Source organism: Strix aluco, chromosome 1, assembly GCF_031877795.1.
Source record: "Strix aluco isolate bStrAlu1 chromosome 1, bStrAlu1.hap1, whole genome shotgun sequence".
NCBI lineage: Eukaryota > Metazoa > Chordata > Aves > Strigiformes > Strigidae > Strix > Strix aluco.
Window position 1 is genome coordinate 120,389,424 of NC_133931.1, and position 25,903 is coordinate 120,415,326.

Sequence of the window (25,903 nt, forward strand, 5' to 3'; positions counted from 1 at the left end):
AAAATCACACCAGTAGGAGGCAATCAACTGAAAACTTAAAATGCACATGCGCATTCCATAAAGCATGGACAACACAGTCATTCATTAAACAAATCGGAAAGCAGAGCAAAGACTACTACGCTAGCTCAAAGATTGCAAAGAAAGATTAAGAAAATAGTTACCAGTTTACTCTTTTTCCATTGCATCTATCAGAATTAGAAATTTAGAGGAGATCAGCAAAGGTATTTCAGCTTGAATTACAAGATATTTACTTTTTCAATTATATATTTTGGTATGGTAACCTCTAGTTATCTATTTGGATACCTTTCTTTCGCTTCTTCCTAGAAAAACTGTAACTGCATCTCAAAACATCCCAACACTCCAAAATGAACAGTTCACTATAGAAAGTCTTTTTGAAAATACACTCCCATTGAACTTGGTTCAGTCAATTCTGGTTTCTTTTGCTAGGTTCAGAAAGAGATGACAAAACATTTTTCCTCTGCATATCCTTGCTTGAAGAGCAAGTTTGTTTTGTAAAAGTCTGACAGACTAACCTGACTGTCTCTTCTTTTTCATCTGCTTCAGCCCATTTCTGTTCATCACCTTCCTGGCCCCCAAACAACTTAGTGACACCATCATTAAAGAGGCCAGGCTGTGACAATGGTTGGCATGTGGAAAATGAATGGAAAGAGGACTATGCAAGGTCTGAAAATCTTGCTAAAATAAAACTGCCAAATTTTTACTGCTATTTTATGCCTAAGTAGGCATGAAGTACAACTATACATCTGTACAGCTTTGAACCAATACAGTTATGGAAATCCTGCCTTCTCACTATTCTATTATTATAATATGAAAAATGTATAATCGTGAATGAAGCATATAGAAAGAGAAGGGTAGGAAGTTTCTAACACTCAGATTGATCTAAATCCCTAGAAATGACATGCATAGGAGTTATGCTTCACATTTCTTTTAAAGCTGTAATACTAACGGATTGATGTTTCTGCTACTGTGAACATCAGCTCTGAATGACCACTGCTGGGCCATCTTATGCTCAAACTTCACTAAAAAGGCATTCCTCTGCAGTTCCAATTACATGAAGGATTCCAGAACAGGAAGACCAATTCCACTGCACATATTACATAATTCCATTTTGACCATGACTTTCTGAATTTCGAAAGTATTCTGCTTTTAAGAAAAAAAAAAAAAAAAAAAAAGAGTAAAAATCAATGCCCCCCTCCCAGAGAAAAATGACAGAATATGTCCTGACTAATAATGGAAATATATAGTGCTTTCAGGAAAGAGTCTGAAAGTTGTACATGACAAAGCTCCAAAATTCCCTGAAAATACATCTAAACGACAATGATACGTGTCACAGTTTTTACACCTTTGCCCAGGAATTGACTATTAGAAGACATGTAATATTCTATCGGAAAAGACAGACACTGTGAAAGGTACAGCATGCACTAATCAGAGAGATGACATACACTTGATTTACTTAAAAAAGAAAAACACAACAATGAAGCTGGACATTTTAGAGGATGTTGTTCCTCAATGTCAGAAGACTGCTTCCTGACAAGGTTTTTCCTGCGAGCGTGTCATGACCCCAGTGTGTAGCTCAGAGCAAAGAAAAGCCCAGCTGTTATGGTATCTTACACTGAAGCTGTTTTCTTCAAGAAAAAGAAACAAATGCAAAAGAGCTAAGATCACACTTACCTGCTCAACTTCTCCAAGAGTGACTGGCTGAGTCTGGTAGCGAGCATTCATTCTCCTGTGCCTAATATCTCCTCGACTCCTTGTGGAGATGGCTCTGGATACTGGTTGAGATAATTTGTTAAACAAAGCCATCTTTTCTGCCAAACTTAAGGTGGAAGAATCTGGTTCATCAGACTGATCTTGCCCCATGGCCTCTTTGGCTGCTCTTATCTCTTCTTTAGCTAAAATTTTTTGGTGTGCTGATGCCTGCAAGCTGAAGAAACAGAACTGGAAATGAGTTTTGAAGAAGCCATTATGAAGTTTTCAAATCTCAACCTGATAGAAGCAGAACTGCACATGAAGCACAATAGCCAATGTAATATAGCAGCCTAAGTGGTTATGCAGTGGTTCAACATTGGCATGATGAATTCTAATTCAATAGCTGAAGATTTAAAATAAGTTACATTTTCATTCACGAATTCATTTGATTAGGACAACAAATTTTTAAAAGGGGAACTCAAGATTGAAGAGAAACTTTTCGGAGAAATCTCTTTATACAGAATACAGAGCTACAGAGAGACATTTAAGATGCCTGCTGTAGAACAAACACGGGTCCTACAGTGCAATTTACATAACTCAATTTTATTAGAAATAATTTGTGGAGCATATATGATTAAAAGACTGATTTAAACTCCAGGTTAGTGCTGCTTTCAAGTTAGCATATATTGTAATGGCTTTTATAATTTGAAGTGGAACAGAATTCAGATTGTCTTTTGTTTTGAGTTATCTGGGGTAACTCAACAAAAAAGTTACTTTTAAATGGAGTATACTCCATTAATTTTGAAGATTGTTTGACCAATGCTGAAGGCAGGCACATTCATTCATAAAAGCTGTGACTGCATTTGTCTCTACAATAATATATTTTATTCACCTCTACAATAATATATTTTATTCACCTTCAGTCACATTTACCAAATTTGTATTATTCCCTTTTTCTTTTTTCCTGTTGTGGTCTGGTCTCTGCTAAAATTCTCCCATTCAGAACATGTAAACAGTATTCTGCAACTTTACCTATAGGTGGTGCAATTTCTTATCTTTCTTTTAGTTTTGCAAGCTAAAAAACCATTTATGTAGAGACAGACAAAGAGGATATGTACTGCTTGTGAAATCAGGCACCCAGCTTTGGTATTTTCATCTCAAGATGACATTACTGTATAAAAAAAAAGTACAAGAGCAAAGAGGGTTCTGCTAGATTTGCTCACATGCAAATTAATTTCTTTCACAAGAAGAATATGCTTCTAGAACAGGTAAATGTGGTTAGAAAGATCCTGAAAACAAGATGCTTGACAAAATAAAGCTGCATTGTTTTATCATGCAAACATAAATGAAGTTGACAACTGTTTTAAATATTCCTGAAACGAGTATTGACTTGACACATTGAAAAGGCATTCAAGACTTTAAAGACGCATCTGCTATTGAGGAATCTTGTGCTCCATGTAACATGCATGTTTATCCCCCCCAGTACCTGATAGGTTGTACAGTGCTCTTAACTACAGTGGGACTAGGTACTCTTGTCACTACTGTGTGGGTATTCACAGAACGTGAAGCAGGGGTAGATTCACTTTAAAGAATTGCCAAGGAGGGAAAATTCACAGGGAGAGAGAAGAAAAAAGCATTAAGAAAAGCAATACATTAAGTGTTAACTACAGAAAAGACCAAAACCAAACAAAAACAAAACAGAAAAAAACAAACAGCAATGATTTTTAATTAACTGAGTTATCTGCTACGACCTTTGCAAAATAACCTCAAATACTTTGAAAGAACTAAAAACCTAGAGGAGCAAACATGTTGTCTCTTGAAGTTACTCATTACCCAGAGCTATCTTTCAGTAGATATTAGATATTAGGTGAATGTCCATTCACCTTTGTTTAATCTTCCCCCTAAATGACTTTTCTTTCAGGAAAATTTCATGATGTATGACCAGAGTGCAAGAAATGTATTTCCAAAAATATTTCAGAGTGTAAAAGGTTTTCCCCAATACAAATATATTCCATAAGAAATTGTGCAGATTTCCCTCAGCTCAAAGTATCTTTTTTATTTGAGTTACAAACCAATGCTATGATTAATCCCATTTACCTAATCTACAGGTTCATAAAATTTCTGACAAATTACAGCTCTTACAAGTTATGCATTATTAGTCCCTCTACTTTTAAAAAGGAACTTCAATATAGTTTCCCCTGTGGTTCTCAAGAAAACTAACCCTTAACAATAAATGTTTTCCTTGCTACAAAGTTGTAAATACCACATATATGGAACTTATTCCCAGATTTAAAAGCAGGAACCAACATATGTACAAGACTTACGTAGCTGCAATGACCACTTCCTCACTGGTAATTGGTTGTGTGTGCGATCTATCCTGCAAACGCCGCAGTCTTCTCTCTACTGCTGAACTTCTTGTAGGTGGCTTAGGAATATTTTTCATTTCAAATGATTTTTCCATTTCCTAAGAGGACATATGTCATAATTAAAACCGTGGAAGAAAAGTTCTAAAACAGCACTTTCTTTTTAGCTTTCTTGCATGTAAAGTAGTAAATTTCCCAAATGACCATCTCTGAATTAGAAGCAGGATGTAATTGCACAGTAAGCACCATGGAGTTAAAACTAACTACACGTCTCTAAATGATGTTCTTAAAGAAAGCTTTAGAGCAACAGGTCTACTGTGTAGGTAGGTGAGACGAAGTAAAAAAAGTTATGTAGCTTGGACTTGGTTAACTGCCTTACACTTCATTCTAATACACTTTGAATTCTTCAGCATCTTGTATATGAAATGTTTAACTCAGCCTTTTATTAAGAAAATGTAATACTTACTCTAAAAAGAAGCCTCTTTGCAGCTACGCTTAGTTTGGCTCGGTCATCCAATTTTTCTTCATCTACACAAAGGAAAAAAAAAAAGGAGGGTGAATGTAATGAGTCAAGCTCATATTAAGTGCAAGGGTTTTTTTGACTAAATGATTTCTGAACTCCTTAAGAATTATGTTTTACTAAGACAAGAAGCACCACCAGCAAATAAATTGGCTGTTACTCCCTTTTAACAAAAGACTTATCATAAACCAAATTGTGTAAACTTTACTTGTATTTATATGTATTGCATCAGAGGAAAATTCTTAACAGGATTTGAGAACAAAAGACGTGTCTTCAGTCAGTTCATGTGCTATCACGTTACCATGTAACCTTTTATAAATAGTCCAACTTATTATATTAGCCTATGATAATGCATGGACTAAGAAAATAATTAGACTGAAAGACTGTCTTAAGGGTCAGTATTCATCCTGCTGTATAAAACATCTATTTTATGCTACCTGACCATACAAGATGGTCTCTCGTGGAAGCTGGTCATTTTAATTACCACCTTGTGTCCCCATTTTCAGAGGCTCAACTGGTATCCTTAGGAGCTGAAATCAGCATCATCCAGATCCAAGAGCCAGCATCTCAAAGCTGCAGAGAATATCAGCTTTCAAATAGCATAAGGCATTAGATCTAAATTTAGCTACTCATGAGATTACCTACTTAATTTGTGCCAGACTTGCCGAGAGTGACAAGAGGGAAACAGAAGCAAGATGGCCCACTGAATTATAGAACTTAATAACCAGCATCTTGCAACTTCCTTAGCTAGAAAACATGTTACCAATATCAGTTTTGCACTATAGTAAAGGCTTTTTTAGTCCTCAACCACTGATTAAAATGTGTATTTTTTTCCACTAAGTAGCTTATTTATTGTCTAGATCAGAAAAAAAAAAAAAACCTGTGTGAAAAAGCATCAAGCCATTCCCCATCTTGCCTCCCATACTAAGTTCGATATCCATAGACAGACTTTTGGACTTAAATGAATCTGAAATCAAAACTGTAGTAGACATGGCCCAAGTACTTCAAATATATTATATGTAATGATAGTTATTTTCAAGTGGACTTTGTTTGCATTATCAAATAGTTCTTCAGTTAAAACGAAACACATCTGCTCTCATTTCTTCCTTTGAAACGTACCTTCAGCAGTTGGTATTTCTGCACTCAAAATTGACCTAGTGAAAAATCATCAAACAGAAAGAAGTTAGTTGGAAATGAGACATCAAAAATTAAATTCAAACTCCATCTGAAGTAGCAGGACCTCAAAAGTCTTAAGAGTAGGAAAACTTTATCTCATTTTCAAGTTTCAACAGTTTCCACTTTGACATCCTTTAACAAAGCAGAAAGGCAAGCAATTGCAGCCAAACTTAAATACAGTAAAGGAAAATGGTTTCCAGTTCATCTTGCAGAAGATAAAAGTCTAAGATTTGCTGTCAGCTCTTTTAACATAAAATATATAGGTTTGGTTGTTTACAAAAAAAGTAAATGATAAAGCAGAGTAGATGGAAAGGAAACTATATAAAACCAAAAGCATTTATCATTAGACAGAACCAGACAGCTATAATACTTTATGATGATTCACTGTTCACCATTTTACGTGGGGGGGGATTTGCAACGAATTGGTTTTGTTGGCAGTGCTTTGATTTTTATTTTATAATAAGCTATAAGAAACACTTGATTGTTTTTAAAGAGAAACAATAACCTTGCAAAATGTTTATTTATTAAATGAACAAAGTCTCTTCACAAGCCTGTTCATGTCTACCTGCACCAGAATGCTACACAGAGCTACGTACGTGCCTACCTATCTGTCTCCTTTCGTTCTGCTGACGTTATAGGTTGAGTTTTAAATCTCTCAGAAGTCTTTCTATTTTCACCAGGAGAAAAATAGCGCCTCGGCCTTCGTGGCCCTCTTTCACGGTCACCACTGGCAGACAAAGCGCTACCTGCCGTTGACATCTCAAACCGAGATTCACTTTTAAACCACACGACAGAAAGCACATAGAAAAGAAAATAGAAGATAGAAGTAACGCATAGATGTAAGCATCTCAACAATTCACTAAAGATCACTCTGCATGCTCCTCCGGTAACATGCGCAGACGTACACATTCCAGCTACCCCACATCACAACTTGCACTAGCAAGCAGAAGCACAAAAGCGGGATTCAAACCATCTCAGCCTCCAGTACACACTGGTGAGAGCTAAGCTGTGTGCTTTAAGTGCCGAACACAACTGCTGTTGAGTGTGTGTAATTTTTGCCAAGGACGTGCAAGTTTCACACAAAAATACGTCTGAAATGTCACCTACAGTTCTGTTTTCTTGTTGGCATTAGCAGTCTCCAGAAAGACATTACGGAGCTGGGCAACAGAGACTTTTGTGTCAACCATGCCAATCTCACCGTTTGGTGCATTTGCTTCCATGCTCTCCTTACTTTTAAAAGCTTCTAGCTTAGGAGCCACAGTATAGTCCGACATTGAGCGAGTCAGGACTTTATGCTTTGCTGTCGAAACTTTCCAAACAGGAGCTTTTGCCTTGGCAGGCTGCGATACAGACCCACTCTGTATGTACATAACAGCTTCACTCCTTTCTAAGTTCTCAGGGGTCTTAAACTGCTGCTCCGGAGCCTGCCTCTTATTGCACTCCAGCTCTCTCTGAACTTCCGAGTTAACTTTCAGCTTGCTTGTGAAAGAGGAATTCCCCACAGGGCTATCCAATTCTCCTCCTCCAAAGAGGCCTTCATGGTTCTTCCCTTGCTTGCGAATCTCAGATGGCAGAATTGGTCTGCGGCCTTCGGAAGCCTGCTCACCCTTCAAAGAATCTTCTTCATCAGGCTTTGCTCCATGACCAAGTGCCTCTTTCTTTTCACCCTCTGATGCAGTGGCTGCTGGCGATTTTGTTAAGAGGCTAACATTGTCTGGCAGGAGGCTGCCAACAGAGATGTTTGCTGGTTCTTCTGTTGCCATCAGCTGAGCTGTGTGAGCAATGCCAGCAGGCTGAATATAGCCATGTATTGGTTGGCGGACTGAACTGACGGGCTCATTTATAACCCTATCAAAGGCAGGCGTTTCTGTCTGAAGAGGCATGTAGTGGGCTGGCACTGGATGGGATTTTCTCTGAGATACTGTGTCTGTGACAAGTTCAGGGCTTCCACGAGCACTTTCCTCTTTCACCAGTTTCTCTCTAACTTTTACTCTTTAAGAAAGAAAAAGGATTAAAGCTGTGAACAGCAATACCCAATCTGGGAAGGAACAGAGACACCTACCGTAGGTACAGACAGCAACATTGGATTAAAATAAAAAGCAATCAATACATAAAAGACAGCAATCTTATGATGCAACCCCTTCCTCTCCCCCCGAATCTTAGCAACAACATTGCTCAAAAACATTCAAGTGATACACAGGCCCTTGAACATGCATGACTCCTGAGAAGGTAACTGAGCAAGCTCTGAAAATGTACAGCATGTTCCCAGAAGGTCACAACTGCTTTTGTCAAACAGCACATACCCATAGTCTCGAACAAACAAGATGATCAAAACTGCTTTTTATATTATTAAAGTGTTGGGTTCAGCCTGAAATTGCAAATTCCATTGGCAATCATGTACATAGTCAGATTTGGAAGATGTCTAAACACTGGGCAGTTTACGACATATCAAGATGCTGTTGCGTTAGGGAAAGGGATGAAAAACCACGTTATCTCCACCTAGCTCTTCAGATGTTTTCCCAGAGACTTTTTTAGTTGTGCTTTTATGTATCATATAAGACATCCCAAACGTTACACGTAGTGTAACCTGTTTCAGTAAGTGACAAAAAAAAGTGTTGAACGTGCAAGCCTTAAAGCCCAAAGTGAAACTATGGCATGGCTGTTGCTCTTCAGAGGGCTTGCAGGGGAGGAAAACATTTAAAAACCCAAAACTCAAACCAGACATTTGATTTTAAACATTTCATTGCCTTCTAACATGCAAAACTTACAGGAACATTCCCAAAAGTTACCTTACTTCAGTGTATTTTCTGGGAACACCTCTAGACTTGTGTAACATCCATGCAAAACAAGAGTCATGTTCTACCTTAGACACTTAATGCAACTGCATTAACGGAAGGCAAGCATGTGCAGGTGGAGGCAGCCTTTGCTCTATGACTACAACTGCAGGTAAGCTCTCCAGCAGTTTTACAGCCACGCCGAGTGTTCAGACAACTTACAGGTTGAGTGTTTGTAAATATCACACACAGTATTAAAAATGAAAGCCCTCTATTTCCTTCCCTCCCAAATGGATATAAAAATATTATTTTAATCCTGAGGAAGGAGAGAAACTCAAGTACAACTGGAGACTAGCCCTTTATTTGAAAGTAGATAATCCAGCTCAAAGTATGTGCAATTCCAGGCTTGCTATCAACAGACTTTTTGGAGCTTACGTTATTTAAAAAAACAAGCAAAATTTAGGAAAAAAGGCAAATGAATGCCTGAGGTAATAATTTGGATATCCAAAGTTATCTGAAACACCAACCTTTCTAATATTTTGGTGTTTCTTATCTCTGAGAATTGCTGCCCTTATCAGGGTAACTTCTCAAAGTTGCTTAAGCACAGAAAGTCTGTTCAGTCTGAAAAAGTGATTCTTTAAGCTACATGTAAGAAGCATTCTCCAGAACATCCACAGTGATGTTAGTACTGGGTTATAAGAATTACTTTTATCAGGAACATGGGAAAGATTCTTCCTGCAATCCTTCTCACGGTGAGCTAACTGTATGTTACTAAACTGGGAGAAAGCAGCTGCTTGTAGCTCTGATCAAGGTCTTGCTTTACTTTTCAGTATTTTTTTTTTTACTTCTTTTGTACCATTCTCCTTTGAAATTCAAGGAATTAAGTGTAGGGTATGCTAAGGTGTGTGGCATAAAAATCTGCTGGTTTGCAGAGTACAAAGTAGGATAAAATAAGAAGTTATAAAAATTAGTGGAAGGCAGAGTGACAGTAGCTATGGAAGAAGCTAGGGGCATTCGGACTTCTTCATCAAAATACCAGTTGGTCATAAATTACAATTAAAGCAGATGCTTCAGAAAAGTTTCAACAGCTGTTTATCCAGAAGAAATTACACTTTCTAACTTGCTGCTGCTGCTAAGGGAAAATTAAAGGCAAGTGTTAAATGAAGAGAGAGTAAAGAGAAAGAACGGGGAGGTTTGTAGTCTGATTGTTAGTCACACAACTACATTTTATGATACCTGGAGGGCCAGCTGATAAGTGAAGGTGTGTCCCCTTCCGAATCTTTCTGAAGAAACCATTCAGGTTTTGCCTTCCCTGCACTACTACAGAAAACAGAACTTCAGGTAATTTTTGAGATCTCAACATATGCTCTCATTGTTTCTCCCAAACTTCCCTCCCCACCCCTTCTTTTTGTTTTCTAATTACTCAATTACAAAAGACTGTTCATGAAAATAAAGGCACATCACATCAGTCAAATTGAAAGGTGATAAACTGTGAAAAAAACTATCATATTCATTCCATAAACATCTGAAAAGTGTTCTGAATGTTAAATATTCTGCAAAAGTAACTTTACTAAGTATACATTGTCCAGGATTTGAGAAGTGAAAGCAACTACACAATCTTATTTTTTCCATTTGCTATTGCGGGTCAGGTTGAAGGGTTTATGTAACGACACATGGAAAAGTTGCTAAAACTATTCCTTTACTCTGTGGTTTAAAGTGGTAAAGACTGCTGCATCCAAAGCAAAGTTAAATGTTCAACTTAATGAAGTTACAAATTCAGATGGTTATATCGTACTTCCTAAGAAATTCTCAGACGCATCTGGAACCCCTCTCTCCTCTTGTATTCCTGTATTACTAAAGCTTCTGAAATGCAAACCCAGTGAGCTCAAGAAAAACATGCTGTGTCACTGGGTGACAGGGGAAAGGAAAAGCTTAAAAACAAAGTAACCCCCCAATTTGATCTTGTCTTGACTTTATTCTGTTTCCATTTTGGAGTCGAAAGCATAAAAAGAAACAAAAGCACTGCAAACTTTTCAAAGCCCTGCAGGAAAGGGTGTTTGCATACTACCTACACACAGTTTCTCAAACACCTTCCTAACGCCCACCTCCATCTATAGTCCCTCAGCAACAGTAGATCACATCAAATACTTTTAACCTTGCAAACACAGACTGTCTGGCCACACCAGCGTTTACAAACTCCCTGGAGGTGACAAGCATCCAGGCTGCTTTCCATTACCTACAGCTACATCTGGAAGAACTCCTCATATTGCAGTAGAGCCATTTGGGATGAAAATCCCAAATTAAGCTTCAGGTCATCTATTTCAATATTTCTTAGCTGATCTTTCAAATAAAAATAGTTGAAAAAGGTCAAATCAACAACTGTTCTGAAGATGACAGTGCATTTACTGGAAATAAGTTTAAAGTTGAGAACTCACCTACAGTTGTCACCTTATCCAAATCAAGCTTAGAACAAAGTCAAACACCGACTGTGAAAACACCTTTTGTTTTTCTAAATGTTTTTGAATTCCTAAAGGAACTGACCAAATAAGAGGTAAAAACCTTTCACAGGAGCTGACCCGGTAGCTGGAATTGCTTTGAAGGAAACAAACTTCCTTCTGTCTCTTAATGTGTACTTTGGCACATTTTTATAGTGGGCATGACCCAAGCAGCAATTATTTGTACTTGATAATTCATCCTTTGAAGAGAGCAGTCAGAAGAACACAAGCCATGTTTTGAATTTAGAGTTAATCAGCCACTTCAGCAGCCAAATGCAGACAATGTCAAATGATACCTTCTCAGCACTTTGTTGCCTTCTCAGTGATGGACAATAGGATTAATTATTAAATCTTCTTAGGAGCGAAGGCACAAAGCTTTTATATGTACTCCAAAGCAAGCTGCATTTATTTTCCAATTTGAGCTCAGCAAATTTAAATTTAACAAAAACAACTTTGCCACCTATATAATGTGGAACTGACTTCAAAACTGCAGCCACCTGGAAAGCTGGCTTAGCCCTTATTATGCTTGTGGAAATGGCCTCATAGGAGACTGCCACACAGTAATTTTAAACCGACTGCATGGAAATAGGCAATGACTTCTTTACCACTCAGAAACAGGGACAAGAGTTTCTGAGAGGTTACTCTTAAATCTCTGAACATCACACCAGTGAGTACACACTGGCACTGGAAGTTGTCAGGGGTACTAAAATGAAGAATGGGTTCTTGGCAATTTGGCCTTTAAAATACCGCCTACTGCCTACACACGTAACCAAACAAGAGACCAAATCCTAGATTTAAACTCAGCTGCTCTAAGAGCTACACCACATCTTGGTGGATGAAGATTTCCTTCAAAAGATAAGACAGACAGTTTTACACAAATACTGACCCAAGCCTCGTCCAGAAAGAATCTGAAATTAGTGATAATGCAGTCAGCAATTTGTATTAAGTTATGACTTATTCCTGCTGCTTTTGCCCCGGTCTCTCATTTGTTAGTATAGGACTACTGCAGAGCAGAGAAGTAAAAACGTCTGGAACTGTCCTAACATCAGAACCCACCTGAAAATGGATCTTAACATTTCATTATCTGGAAACTGAAAAAAACTAAGTCTCAAATAAAGGAAGACCTTGCAGAAGGGGCCTGTCTCCAGTGCTTGCCAAACACAGCCAATCCCTTAAGGTTTCACACAGCATTAGACCTCATAAGGACCTATAAGTTAACAAATGAAAAAGTATGCCTCCGTTAAAAACACTGTTTCCTTAATCATTTCTTTTCTGCCCAAACTTGTAGCATCTTTTATTATTAAAAAAGGAGGTAATGTCAGAAGTGGCAGCTTTAAAAAGAAACAGCTGGAATTTGTGAATGATTTGACAATGCGTTCAGCCTGCTCAGTCTGAACTTGTAACTGGTTTATAGAGCTGCATTAGAAACACCACACTTGTTAGCAAAAGATGAAAGAGCTTTATACGGAGACCTGACTTCTCCACAGTAAAGGCTAATCTGTGAACAAGAAGATTCAGGCGTCTCTCTATAGCCAGCATGCTGCTTCACCAGGGCAACTGCCATCCCACCAATGCTGCGTGCAGCACAGCTTCTCCCGAGCTGGAAGAGATAACAACCTAGAAGGTATTTCATTGTTCAGTGTTTCACTGGTTTCCCCTCACAGAAACAGGGACCAGGATTGCTTTATAAGAGTAAAGAAAGTAAAACCCCTTTTTACACTGCAGCAGACACTTTTGGCTATGAAGTTTGATGGGCTATTCTCTTTGCTTTCTTAAGGCTGAAAACTTTGTCCCCTCTTTCACCTTATAAAACAAAGCAAACAAGCTGCCAATGGCCCACTGCTCCAATATCCCTCCCTATCAGTAACTGGATTAGTCAAGAGATTTATCTCTACAGAATCACAGAATCATCTAGGTTGGAAAAGACCTTGAAGATCATTCAGCCCAACCATCAACCCAACATCAACAGTTCCCAACCACACCATATCCCCAAGCGCTATGTCAACCCCACTCTTAAACACCTCCAGGGATGGGGACTCCACCACCTCCCTGGGCAGCCCATTCCAATGCCTAACAACCCGTTCTGTAAAGAAATGCTTCCTAATATCTAGTCTAAACCTTCCCTGGTGCAACTTGAGGCCATTCCCTCTTGTCCTATCACTTATTACTTCGTTAAAGAGACTCATCCCCAGTTCTCTGCAACCTCCTTTCAGGTAGTTGCAGAGGGCGATGAGGTCTCCCCTCAGCCTCCTCTTCTACAGACTAAACACCCCCAGTTCCCTCAGCCGCTCCTCGTACGACATGTGCTCCAGACCCTTCACCAGCTTCGCTGTCCTTCTTTGGACACCCGCGAGTAATTCAATGTCCTTTTTGTAGTGAGGGGTCCAAAACTGAACACAGTAATCAAGGTGTGGCCTCACCAGTGCCGAGTACAGGGGTAAGATCACTTCCCTGTCCCTGCTGGCCACGCTATTTCTGATGCAAGCCAGGATGCCATTGGCCTTCTTGGCCACCTGGGCACACTGCTGGCTCATGTTCAGCCAGCTGTCAATCAACACCCCCAGGTCCCTCTCTGACTGGCAGCTCTCCAGACACTCCTCTCCAAGCCTGTAGCGCTGCTGGGGGTTGTTGTGGCTGAAGTGCAGCACCCGGCATTTGGCCTTCTTGAAACTCCTACAGTTGGCCTTAGCCCATTGCTCCAGCCTGTCCAGATCTCTCTGCAGAGCCTCCCTACCCTCGAGCAGATCAACACTCCCACCCAACTTGGTGTCATCTGCAAACTTACTGAGGGTGCACTCGATCCCCTCATCTAGATCATCAATAAAGATGTTAAACAGGAGTGGCCCCAAAACCAAGCCCTGAGGGACACCACTTGTGACTGGCCGCCAACCGGATTTAACTCCGTTCACCACAACTCTCTGGGCCCGGCCATCCAGACGGTTTTTTACCCAGCAAAGCGTGTGCCCATCTAAGCTGCAAGCAGCCAGTTTCACCCGGAGAATGCTATGGGAAACGGTGTCAAAGGCCTTACTAAAGTCAAGGTAGAAAACATCCACAGCCTTTCCCTCATCCAATAAGCGGGTCATCCTGTCGTAGAAGGAGATCAGGTTTGTCAAGCAGGACCTGCCTTTCATAAACCCACACTGACTGGGCTTGATTATCTGGTTGTCCCGCACGTGTTGTATGATGGTACTCAGGATGAGCTACTCCATCAGCTTCCCGGGCACTGAAGTCAAGCTGACAGGCCTGTAATTTCCCGGATCATCCTTCCGACCCTTCTTATAGAAGGGCATCACGTTGGCCAATTTCCAATCTGTCGGGACCTCCCCGGTCAGCCAGGACTGCTGGTAAATGATGGAAAGCAGCTTGGCGAGCACCCCAGCCAGCTCCTTCAGCACCCTCGGGTGTATCCCATCCGGTCCCATAGACTTGTGTGTGTCAATGTGATGCAGTAGGTCACTGACTATCTCCTCCTGGATTGTGGGGGGGTCATTCTCCCAGTCTCTGTCTTCTGGCTGAGGACGCTGGATTCCCTCAGTACAGCTAGTCTTGTTATTAAAGACTGAGGCAAAGAAGGCATTAAGCACCTCAGCCTTTTCCTCGTCGCTTGTTACCATGTTTCCTCCTGCATCTAACGGGATGGAGGTTCTCCCTGGTCTTTCTTTTGCTGCTCACATACTTATAGAAACATTTCTTGTTATCCTTGATTGCTGAAGCCAGAGTAATTTCCAGCTGGGCTTTAGACCTCCTGATTTTCGCCCTGCATAGCCTCACAGCATCTTTGTAATCACTGTGAGTCACTAGCCCCTTCTTCCAAAAGTGGTAAACTCTCCTTTTCTCCCTTAGTTGCACCCAAAGCTCCCTGTTCAGCCAGGGTGGTCTTCTCTGTCGCTGGCTTCTCTTACAGCACCTGGGGACCACCTGCTCCTGAGCCATTAACATTTCCTTCTTGAAGAGTGCCCAGCCTTCCTGGACCCCTATACCCTTCAGGACCATCTCCCAAGGGATCCTGTCAAGCAGGTGTCTAAACAAGACAAAGTCAGCCCTTTGGAAGTCCAGGATGTCAGTTCTGCTGCCCCTCTCCTGGCCTCTCTAAGAATAGAGAACTCTATTATTTCATGATCGCTGTGCCCTAGTCAGCCTCCAACCGCCACATCATCCACCAGTCCTTATCTGTTCACAAAGAGGAGATCCAGCAGGGCACCTTCACTCACCAGCTGCGTCAGGAAGTTACCTGCCACGCGCATTCCAGGAATCTCCAGGACTGGTCTTGCTCTGCTGTGTTTTATTTCCAGCAGATGTCTGGGAAGTTAAAGTCTCCCACAAGAACAAGGGCAAGCAATCGTGAGATTTCTCCTAAATGCCTGTAGAATATTTCATCCACCTCTCTGTCCTGGGTGGGTGGCCTACAGTAGACTCCTACTACAACATCTGCCCTGTTCGCCTTCCCCCTGATTCTAACGCAAAGACACTCCACCCTGTCTTCACTACACTTGTACTCAAAGCAATCATAACAGTCCCTAACATACAGCACCACCCCATCACCTCTCCTTCCTTGCCTTTCCCTCCTAAAGAGCTTGTAGCCATCAACTGGCACACTCCAGTCATGGGAGACATCCCACCATGTTTCTGTAATAGCCACTACATCATAATTTTCCTGTTTCATCATGGCTTCAAGCTCCTCCTGTTTGTTACCCATGCTGTGTGCACTGGTATACATGCACTTCAGATGGGCTGATGTTTTGCCCCCTTCCCCCTTCAAATCTAGTTTAAAGCTCTGCCAATGAACCCAGCTAACTCCTGCCCCAAGATCCTTTCCCCCCTCTGGGACAGGTGCATCCTATTTAATGCCAAAAGGTCTGGCATCTTGTATACCAACCCATGATTGAAAAATCCCAAGCCCTGACGGTAACACCGGTCTTGGAGCCACAAGTTCATCTGTTGAGTTCTCCGGTATTCTTCTTCATCCATCCCCACAACTGAAGGGATGGAGGAGAACACAATTTGTGCCCCCGACCCCTTAATCATTTTCCCCAAGGACCTGAAATCTCTCTTCATTGCTTTAGGCCTTCTCCTGGTAATGTCATCGCTACCTATCTGAAAAACTGAAAAAATGATCCAATTGATCATTTGAAGATAAGGGATAATATTTTGTAGTATTTGTGTTGAGACTGCTTCAGAGGCAAGTTTTTTGGAGCCTGGAATAACCTAGTCAGCTCAGGGAGTTTCGGTACATCTTTGGTCTCAGTTGTACGGATGACCCTGTGATGACTATTTTCCTTACCGTAGTAGCAGAACTGTAAGCTTAAAACATAAACTAAATAGAAGATGGTTCTTCCTAAGTATGTTGGCTTATTTTCCCTCTGATGGCTTTTCTGAAATTACAGTATTCCTTTAAAATTTTGGCTTAATTGGAAGAGCCCAATGATAGCTTATATAGCCATATATCCATGCAAAAGAAGGTGAGCAAATATAGAAGTTACCTGAATAAGAAAAGCTATGAAAAAAATAGTAAGAGACTATTACTGGTGTGTCCTATGCAATAAAGTGAAACAAAAAAGAAGGATAAGTACATTTGAGCAGTTTACAGTCACTGGAAATAGATGACTTAATCAATCCACCAGGTGGTTAACAGCTGACATGGAAGATTGCTTCCTCAAACTTTAAAGTATGTTTATAAGAGTTAATAAGAAAGGCCACAACAAATAGGAAACAAGTTTTGTGACTTTGATGGGAAGGATAAACAAGTCCAGCCAACATAACTTGTGTCTGAACCTACTGCAAAAAATGCCAGAAAGTAAACAGTTCTGTTTATGTCAGTTCATTCAGTTTTTTTAGAAACAGTCAGCATAGCTCAGCATGATGCAGATGTGTTTACAGTTAAGTTCTCATTACATCATTTTTCGCCACAACATTTTAACTTATGTTTTTACAGTTATTATTTTCCATCTATCCCCTTACCTAGAAATTAAAGAATCACCCTTAGAGAAAATCATACTTCTAAAAAATTCTTAGTCACGTGTTGTTTTCAGTCACCATAACACTTTGACAGTCTGGTTTTGCACTACAGTGTGAAACTACAATGCGAAATTAGTGAAAACTACTTTTTTTTCCCCTTCTGGAAGAATCTGGTTACCTTATTACTGGAGTAAATTTGCAAATCTGAACTAATTCAGCATACCATGAGGGAGGCTATGTTTTCCAAATTCAGCATGGAATTTTAACTCTCCCCTCTTTCCCTTCACACACATATCCTGATATTATCTGAAAGATTAACTATCACAGTTCAAAAGGGTTTTTACACTTCGACAGCAAGAAAACCAATCAACTATTATATTTCAACTGACCCAAGACACTTTTCAGCTTTTAACTGAGACCTGTTTTATTTTGGTGGAAGCTGCCATGAAACTACTCAAATCTGCACTGAGAAACAGCTTGCCTTTACTTGGAAACCCCCACCCAAACAATTATAGGATATAGAGGAAAAAAGTTAAAGGCTTGATCTAACAGGTTATGAAAAAATAAAGAGAGCAGATTTAGGATCATAACTCCTTCGATTTCTAGTTTGTGTAAGTATCTTAAACGTCAGTTATTCCATTCTCCTCCCCTCCCCCCCCCCCCCCCCCCCGGCCTAATTTTAGAATAAATTCTAGAAATATAAAGTGAAACCAAGGACATATCTAATCCTAGAAACAGATACCCACTTCCTTGTATCAGAAACACATTGCGATTCAAAAAACCCAACCAATCCAGCCTGAGACATCCAAAGCTACTAAATACACTCTTCAAGGTTAATAAATACATTCTCATAGGTACTGTAGACATTGCTGCAGAAGGTGATTAAGATAAAGGAATCTATAAAAAAAAACAACGGTTAAAAATAATGCTTACCTTTGTCTGATGTTGCTGTGCAAGGGCTGGTCATTCTGCAAATGGATTGGTGAGGCTGCCCGCTTTGGTGAAGAAAGGGACTCTCTGGGGGTTTGCTTTGGTGATATTGGCACTTCATTATAGGAGGAAGATTCTTGTCCAGAAAGTGATAGGGAGACAGAGTTATCCAAGGTTGCTGAAGGGTTAGAAGCCTGTCTAATGGCACTGTCATCATCTACTTTTCTATCACTCTTCTCATTTGAGAGGTCTTCTTTATCTGGAACACCATCTTTTTCGTGGCTGGAGTACTCTTTGGATTCAGAAATCACACTCTTTGATTCCTTTGTCTCAGTCCTGGACAAATACAGGGAGCCACAGTCCTTGTTTTCCTCATCTTGCCTTTCACTTTTCACTCCCTTTCTTTCCACGCTGTCAGGATCTTTCCTTGCCCGTGTATATCTGGATGAGTAGTCAGAATCCAAATCAGAATCAAGAGATAATCCGTATTTTTCTGCCAGCTGGCGCCTCCTCTCTGCCTTGTACCTAGCTATTCTTTCTGCTTTTGACTCTAGTTCCTGGACATCCATGTTTCCTGTACTATACAAGGGCTCTGTATTACCTCCTGTGATTTCTGCTCGGTATCTGGATGATCTGGGTTGTTTTTCTATGGAAGAATCTGAAGTTTCCTCCTCTTCATTTGACCTTCCTGTCAAAAGTACAATGTATATGAACAGGTCCACCCAAAACTCTGAGTACCCTACCCACCATTCACATTGAGTGAACTAAAAGCTTCCCATTTTCTTGCAATTTGAAGTGTACTAGTGACTGCACAGACACATTACATTTTTGCACTTATGTCTCCAAAAGTATATACAAAAGATTAAGAAGTATGTATTAGTTATAATTCTTTAAGAGTCTCATATCAAACTGTTGTCATTTTAAAACAATATGGATAACCAACCTTTTTCAAGTAAGACAACTGGAGAATTAAAAGGCAAGTTAAATAACAACCTGATCACAGCTCTTCTATAAAATTCCTCTCTGTGTATTGCACAAATGATAGGGTAGCAAACATGAAGTCATTCAGCAATGCAAGACTGATTGATATATACCACTTACCTAAGTGGGGACTGTATGGATCAGTTGCACGCATATATCTTGGTGTATCTTCCTCTAGTAAACGATGTGTGACTGATCCTGGACAGTTTTGTAGAAGCATAGGTTGTGTATCATTTTCAATTCCCTCTAAGCGTCTAGCTATTCTCTCTTTTCTGAAAAAGATGTGAGAAATGTGAAATCAGGCATCTTTGAAGATTTGAGGGGAGAGTTTCTAAGAGGAGGTAACAAAACAAGCTGTGTGTTTTGTTTTACAGACCAAAGACTTTTTTATTTTTGTTACCTTTTCATTTCCAAAAAATCTTGGTTGTTTGGTTCAAACAGTTTTCTTAATTCTGAAACTGAGACAACAAAAGATTATACAGTTTATAAGCTACTAAGTTTCAGAAACTCACAGAAACTTGCTAAAATGCTTTAGAATAAGAAAGAACAGTCAAAAAAATTTAAGAGATTTGAAATAGCTTTTGTCAGGGAACAAGCATTTTGCTCTTGTTTTCCTAGATTATTAAGCTTGTGCTGTCAAAAGTGCCTTAGGCACAGAGATGCAAACACCAAGGAGTCCTCCCCTCCAGGTACTTCCAGGCTAAGCTAGAATCTGCTATGCCATCCTAGCAGTTTTCAAGATCTAGTATAAACTGGGCATATTGTATTTTGATTAGCTGAGATCAAGTTTAGGTGCTATAGTAACCTGTTGCAAAACCAGGTAGCATGGAATTACTGTTTACCCTGTCTAAACAAAGGTTGGGGACTATGTTGAAAGACAAAATGTGTCCCCTATTCCTTACTTTCCTCCACTCCCTTATATTGAGCAAATCCCAAGAATCCCAGGGATTCATGGTTGTAGAGAAAATTACTGTGTACCCTCATGATATTCCTGCATGGTTAATCACTGTCTACTTTGCTAATTTTCCCTTGTAGTTTTATCAGACCTACTTTCCTTCTCTCCCCCTAAACTGGTGGTCCTATATGCTAGTAGACAGCTGTCACAGTTCACAAAATAGTAGCAAACCAACAGGAGGCCCAATAGATGAAGTAATCCCTATATATATACACACACATATGTGCACAGTTACCAGTGATGTTTGCAAACCACATTGGAGCAGCGAGTGCTACATAAACAAGTGTAGTGTGACTTCTTACCACCAGGAAGAGAAACCATCCAGGCTGTCAAAGGACACAGTGAACTGGGGGGTGTGGGGGGTGTGTGGTGTGGTGTGTGTGCCTAACACCACCCCCACCCCCACCCCACCCCCCCCCATATCATTGCCTTGGCAAAGACATGGTGCTAAAAGCTGTGTGTGCCTATTCTGATGAAACGTACCTGTGGAGTTCTGACCCTGTTGACCCAGGGATCAAAAGTTAAAGTAAGCTAAAGTCTACAGCCTGCTAAATCAGCCCTAGATTACCATCAGAAATGCCTGATGAGTCAGGAGTGTCTAGTAGACACTGTTCCGCACCACTGCAGAAGTAAATCTATGAGCTTTTTCCCCTACCAGACTTCATCACTGGATACTTAGAAGATAAACATTTTTGAAACACCACCCTTTTAAAGGTCGGATGCAGCTTCTCTTCCCTTCCTCTGCTGCAAGAGCTCACACGTGCAGCTAAGTCAGGGTTTCAGTTTAGCTGACACACATCCAGGAAGTTTGCTGTAGTCAATACCAGTGCACACACCTCATAGATACAGATAGGTCCTATTGATGTTGGCTGTCGTATCAACCTTATGTGCTGAAAAGCCATTAGGACTCCTGGTAAAATGTCTTGGATCAGCAAGAATGAATGTATTCTGATCATGAGTGCTCAGAGAAGCAAATGAATGAGGTATGAATATAGTGTCTGAGGCTACAGATGAGTGCCTACTGAGAATGTGCAATTAACAGGGGAAAGAAATCAACTGGGCCACTTGCCAAAACAGCTCCTTTAGTCCACATTTCTACAGAAGGCAGACTCAAGCTATCTGCTTCAATTTCTCAAGCCAGGTTAGCTCAGATTGTGACCATGCTATCAAAAAAATCTAATATGTACATATTTGATGCAACTAGCAGTGCAGAGTAGCTAAGTATGCAGCTACTTAACAGTGCTAACTCAAGGGACACCTCTTCCGTGCCTAGTTTCAGCATCTGCAGCAAACCAGATTGAAGCCTGTGCTGTTGACAAGGTTGACAGTGCAAGATAGCCACTGAAAGTCAGCAACCTCCAGGCACAGATCTCTGGAGATGAATGAAAACTGGACTTGGGCAATACAAAATTCGCATCCTGAACTGACACCAAAGAAAAGATGAGCCCTTACGTTGTGTTTTCACAGACTTCAGTCTCAATGCACGAGCAGTTCCCGGTGCTGCCCCACCTACTCAAGCTGTGCTAGCAGTGGAACTGCATTAAACACAGAACTTATCCATATGAAGCCAGCCTTCGTCTCACATTCACACCAAAGGAAATGATTTCTCATAAATACTTTGCTCTCACCTCTGCCAAATCTACTTCTGTTTAAGTTTGTTCCTCTGGCTATTAGAGTTTTTCTGTTTCATCTGTTCGCTATACATACATAAAACGGTCAAAACAAAACCTGTCATTGTTCTGCCACTTCAGACAGGTCAAAGGCCTCCACAGTTCACAGTTAATAAAACTACATTCCATCCAAATCCTGATCATTTTTCTTCCCTAGTCACCGATTTATACAGTCCTTAAAATGATCATCAGAGAACAGGTCTTTTACAGAGCTTTAGTAAAGTTCTAAAGCATAGCTTCATATACAGAAGTCTTTTTTTTTTTTTTCCCCCGAAAAAGGAAACTTGACTATAAGTCGTCTGCATACAAGAAATGCGGAACATCCAAAGAACTCCCAGCAGCATTAGCTCAACACCCTCTTGCTACGTGTTAGCTGAAGTTCCAGAGATTCTACTACCGCTTTGCAGCCCTAAAAAGAGCACTGGCCTCATGAAGAATCTCTCCAACACCTTCCCAAACAAGATGGGACAAAAATAGCATGGGACTACTCTATGCTGCCTTACACTTTTTCCACACTTGAGATTCCAGACAGTAATTTCAGCTAGGTTGGCCAACATCTGCAGAGGTTTTTTATGAAAGCAGTTTCAGCAATATTCTTCTGGTAAAGTGGGGGAAAAAAGCATAAGAAAGCAAAAAAAAAAAAGAAGATAAAATGCAGTAAATCTACTCTAGTGATTTCTTTTTGCTGAATAAAACCTCAAAACGTGAAAGCCAGTTGGAGAAATTTCACTCACAAAGACACTGGTTGGTCCTTGCAAGCTTAGGTGATCAGGTTTCTCTTTTATAATTTGCAATTTGAATATGCTGGTGCCATTTTTGCAATTTTTCAACATGACCACCAGAAACTCCACCATTTCAAAGACACCCACCTTCCAAAAGTCCCTAGTAGTAAGTGAGCACACACATTTGTGAAGCCTCAATAGATGTGGATCAAAAGTTTACCTGTCAGAGACTTAATTTCTCAGAGCTGGTAAATAACCATTGCAACACAGGTATACACATTTTCATTTTGAGGAAAATATAGCACAATAGTGAAGCCTACCAGTCTCGTTCCTACCACCTCCTCTCCTCACCTGGAAACATGATGGTTTACAAACCAGGTTGGAGAAGCATTTATCTTCTGTTTATGCTAGCAGAGGCATACTAACATGTTCAATGCTTAACTGCAGGCAGCATTGTGTAAGTCTTCAGCTAGACTCTTTGAACCGCAGTTCAGTTTGTATCAGTTGAAAATTAAATACATTCCTCTGATTTTCCAACATGTGCAAATCTAGATCAAAGTTAGGCCCTAGATGGGACAAATAACCTAGATTTTCAGAAGGTGTTTGGCCTCAAGTAGTCCCCTCAGAATATCACCATCAGTTGCCACTGTTTACTTTTTCTTAAGTCTGGTACACACCATATCTGACGCCTTTATTAGGATAATAATTTCTTATGATATAGAGACATCTTGGAATGTAAATTAGTTCACTGAGAAGCAACTTACAGAGAAGGTTTCTCAAGTGAAGGCTCTCACAATTAACTTGTTGGCCAGCGTGATTGTAAAGTTAAGTATATAGAAAAATGAGGGACTATGTATTCTTACTGACTAGCGCTCTCAGGAAGTCTGTATCGTATTAATGCATACCACTCTATTCCATCACTGTGTCAATGAAATCTCGTTCTGAACATCTGTAATGATTATATTATAAAAGCAAGCACACCACTTAAGTATCAGTTAAATGTTATGCTGGAAGAAGGACTCCTTTCTAAAGGAACTCTGCAACAAAGTACACTAAAAGAGCAAGCCAGTTCCTTTACACTGGGATTAGTGCATCTAGCTTTGTAGTTTGTCCAAAAAAAGGTAAATACCATCAAGAACACAATTTTAACTGAAGTTCCGAGATAGACAACATCTCTGAGTGAACATCTTTATGACAGTTAGACATAGTTCTTCAGTCAAATGTCACCCTTTACTGGTCAAGAACTATTTCCAAGCCATTTGTGATTTCCTCCAAATAATTCAAGAGAATTAATTCTTGCCTCTACCCCAACTATGTCAAAAGATAAAGATAGAACTGCTGTTTTCTTCATAAAGTATTCAGACTAAGAAGTTTTAAAAGAAAAATAATCCCAAAACCCATATGTAGTGCATGTCCTTTAGCATGTAAGACTAAAATTCAGTATGTAGTCAGTTGGTCATGCAAGCACAGTGATTCTACCAACCACCGAATGGGACTGAAAAGAGTTATGACTACAAACCAAGTTAATACCTTTGAATTCAGTATTAATCTAACTGTACAAAGAAACTTCTCTGAAGTTCTGAATTTTAACTACATAACCTATTGAAAGCTAGGTAAACAAAGCTGAACTTTATGAAGCAGGCATGTAACAAGGCCTTGTAAAAGAGCATTGTGGTTCATCCCCTATGCATACTTCACAGGGAAAAAACCCTCATTTACAAAACACAAGTGCCAAAGTGATTTTTAACCGTGCCTTGCACTTGCATAGACTAAACCTCACATGCTGTTAAATTACCACTTGTGTTCATAATGTGACTCCCTTACCTACCTTTTGGAAGTACTGCTAAGAGATTAGCATCAATATCCTTTGTGCTGTTTGCAAGTTCTTCTTTATCTTCAAGTGAGAACTCCTTCTGAAAACTGAAAAAAACATCTGGTTTACAGAACTGTGGATGTTTCTGCTACAAATCAAATAAAGCCAAGATGTACCCAATTTACTGCAAGATAGTCTAACAGAGAAAGCAAAGAAAATATTTTCCATAAGAGCAAAATAAGAAATAACCCCAAGAACCTCACAAAGCCAAACCTAACATAATTTGAAACTTGTTTGGAATTGACTGTGACACATTTTTGCATTAAATTACTGACTGGAGACTGCCTCCAAAACATTCTACTAGCAACTACATTTGAAATAATCTGTATTGAATGATTCTCCATAAATACAAAAACGTATTTCATCAAATGCAGTACTGTACTTCACCTAGAAGCCTTCTGCATGACTGCCCTATTGTTACTGCACTGATCTCTGGATCTTATATGGCTTATAACACACTAATATGAGCAGATCATTTAGCTTTATACCTTGTCTTTTCAAAACAGCAAAAAATGCTCATTTCTATGAAACACGGTATTTCTTTAAATGTGTTCATTAAATATACACATTTTAACTGTAAAATGTAGGTATCATAATGGTCTAAAGTAGATACTGTCTAAAGTAGAAACTGTCTTAAGTAGACACTTTTTTGGAGGAAGTGTTCCTCCTAAACAAAGGAGGATTTTTCTCTCCAGTTATTAAAAACAGAGAGAGAACTGCTGTATTCTGCCATTATGACTTCTAAACTATCCCAACTGGGCATAAGAAAACTTATACTAGTCTTAAAACCTTTAGTAAACTGTGTAGACAGGTGTAACAGATACAAATTCCCACAGTGATCCCAGGGTCTTCATTTTGCCATGGTAGTGATGTGTTATACTATTTACTGTCATTTTGATAAGACAAATTGCACAGTCTTACTGTTGGAAAAATCCATCCTTAGGACAGTTTTTCAATGGCTTTTTAAAGAATTGAATACCCTTTCATCAAGGGTATTTGGTTAGAAAAGAAAAAATGGTAAAAAAAAATTCTGTACTCACTATTCCAGAAGAACATTTCTCATTGAAAAGAGTTTTAACATATAAGGACTAATAACATTTTACATGAACTCCAAGAAGTATTTGCTTCTTTATCATTTAAAAATAATATTCCTTTGTAAGACACTGAGAAGAGAATAAACCCCTTGAAATGACAATAAAGAAACTGGGCTGTGTCACATTCAGGCACCATGCCACCTGCTGCAAATCATCTCCAACAACTGCACTTACAGAAATTATTCCAGGGACTGCCAAGAAAAGCATTGTTAGCCACTACAGAGAACAGCAAATAGAAGATGAAGAGCTGCAATAAGCTGCCCATTACAGAAAACTGTGTATCCTTACAGGGTGAAAATACTTTAATGGAACAAAAAACAAAATAAGCAGCCACAAGCAAATGGGTGCATGTGTCATCTGAGACTGGGCAGAGACTCAGACAGTTAACCGCATGTTTCTATATGCCTAACCCCACACTGCCAACACTCATGATTCTTATTAGCCTCACAATATGTTATTTTCTTATTGACACAGCTTCTGGAGAACCCCTAGGTATAGAGATTCCCAGTTTCCATTTGAAAGAAGTTTCTACTCCTTTTGGCTGAGGATGGGTTTGAAGAATGCAAATAATACTGGCCTAAGGCTATAAATCAAACCCAAAATTTGTTTTTGTCAAACCAATTTGATTACTTAAGACTTGTCTCAAAAGTGCTGAGGGAGCAAGCTCATGACTTTTGAATAC

General features: G+C 39.7%; 1 protein-coding gene across 17 annotated transcripts in view; it reads right to left on the bottom strand.

The window, feature by feature from the left end:
- The window catches only part of SVIL (supervillin), a 146,782-nt gene that overhangs the window by 42,104 nt on the left and 78,775 nt on the right, over nt 1-25,903 (bottom strand). For 8 of the 17 annotated variants that reach the window (XM_074833172.1, XM_074833141.1, XM_074833164.1 and 5 more), the window contains 13 exons: nt 24,083-24,174; nt 19,308-19,365; nt 19,028-19,179; nt 17,930-18,614; nt 9,780-9,863; nt 6,877-7,761; nt 6,374-6,544; nt 5,713-5,747; nt 4,540-4,601; nt 4,035-4,174; nt 3,197-3,292; nt 1,693-1,945; nt 162-185 (listed from right to left, as the gene is read on the bottom strand). In XM_074833172.1, coding sequence (XP_074689273.1) covers nt 162-185; nt 1,693-1,945; nt 3,197-3,292; nt 4,035-4,174; nt 4,540-4,601; nt 5,713-5,747; nt 6,374-6,544; nt 6,877-7,761; nt 9,780-9,863; nt 17,930-18,614; nt 19,028-19,179; nt 19,308-19,315 — 2,595 coding nt within the window. In that variant the 5' untranslated portion in view covers nt 19,316-19,365; nt 24,083-24,174. The remainder of the gene's footprint in view (nt 1-161; nt 186-1,692; nt 1,946-3,196; nt 3,293-4,034; nt 4,175-4,539; nt 4,602-5,712; nt 5,748-6,373; nt 6,545-6,876; nt 7,762-9,779; nt 9,864-17,929; nt 18,615-19,027; nt 19,180-19,307; nt 19,366-24,082; nt 24,175-25,903) is intronic. The other 9 variants (XM_074833216.1, XM_074833116.1, XM_074833194.1 and 6 more) reach the window with 8 other exon arrangements.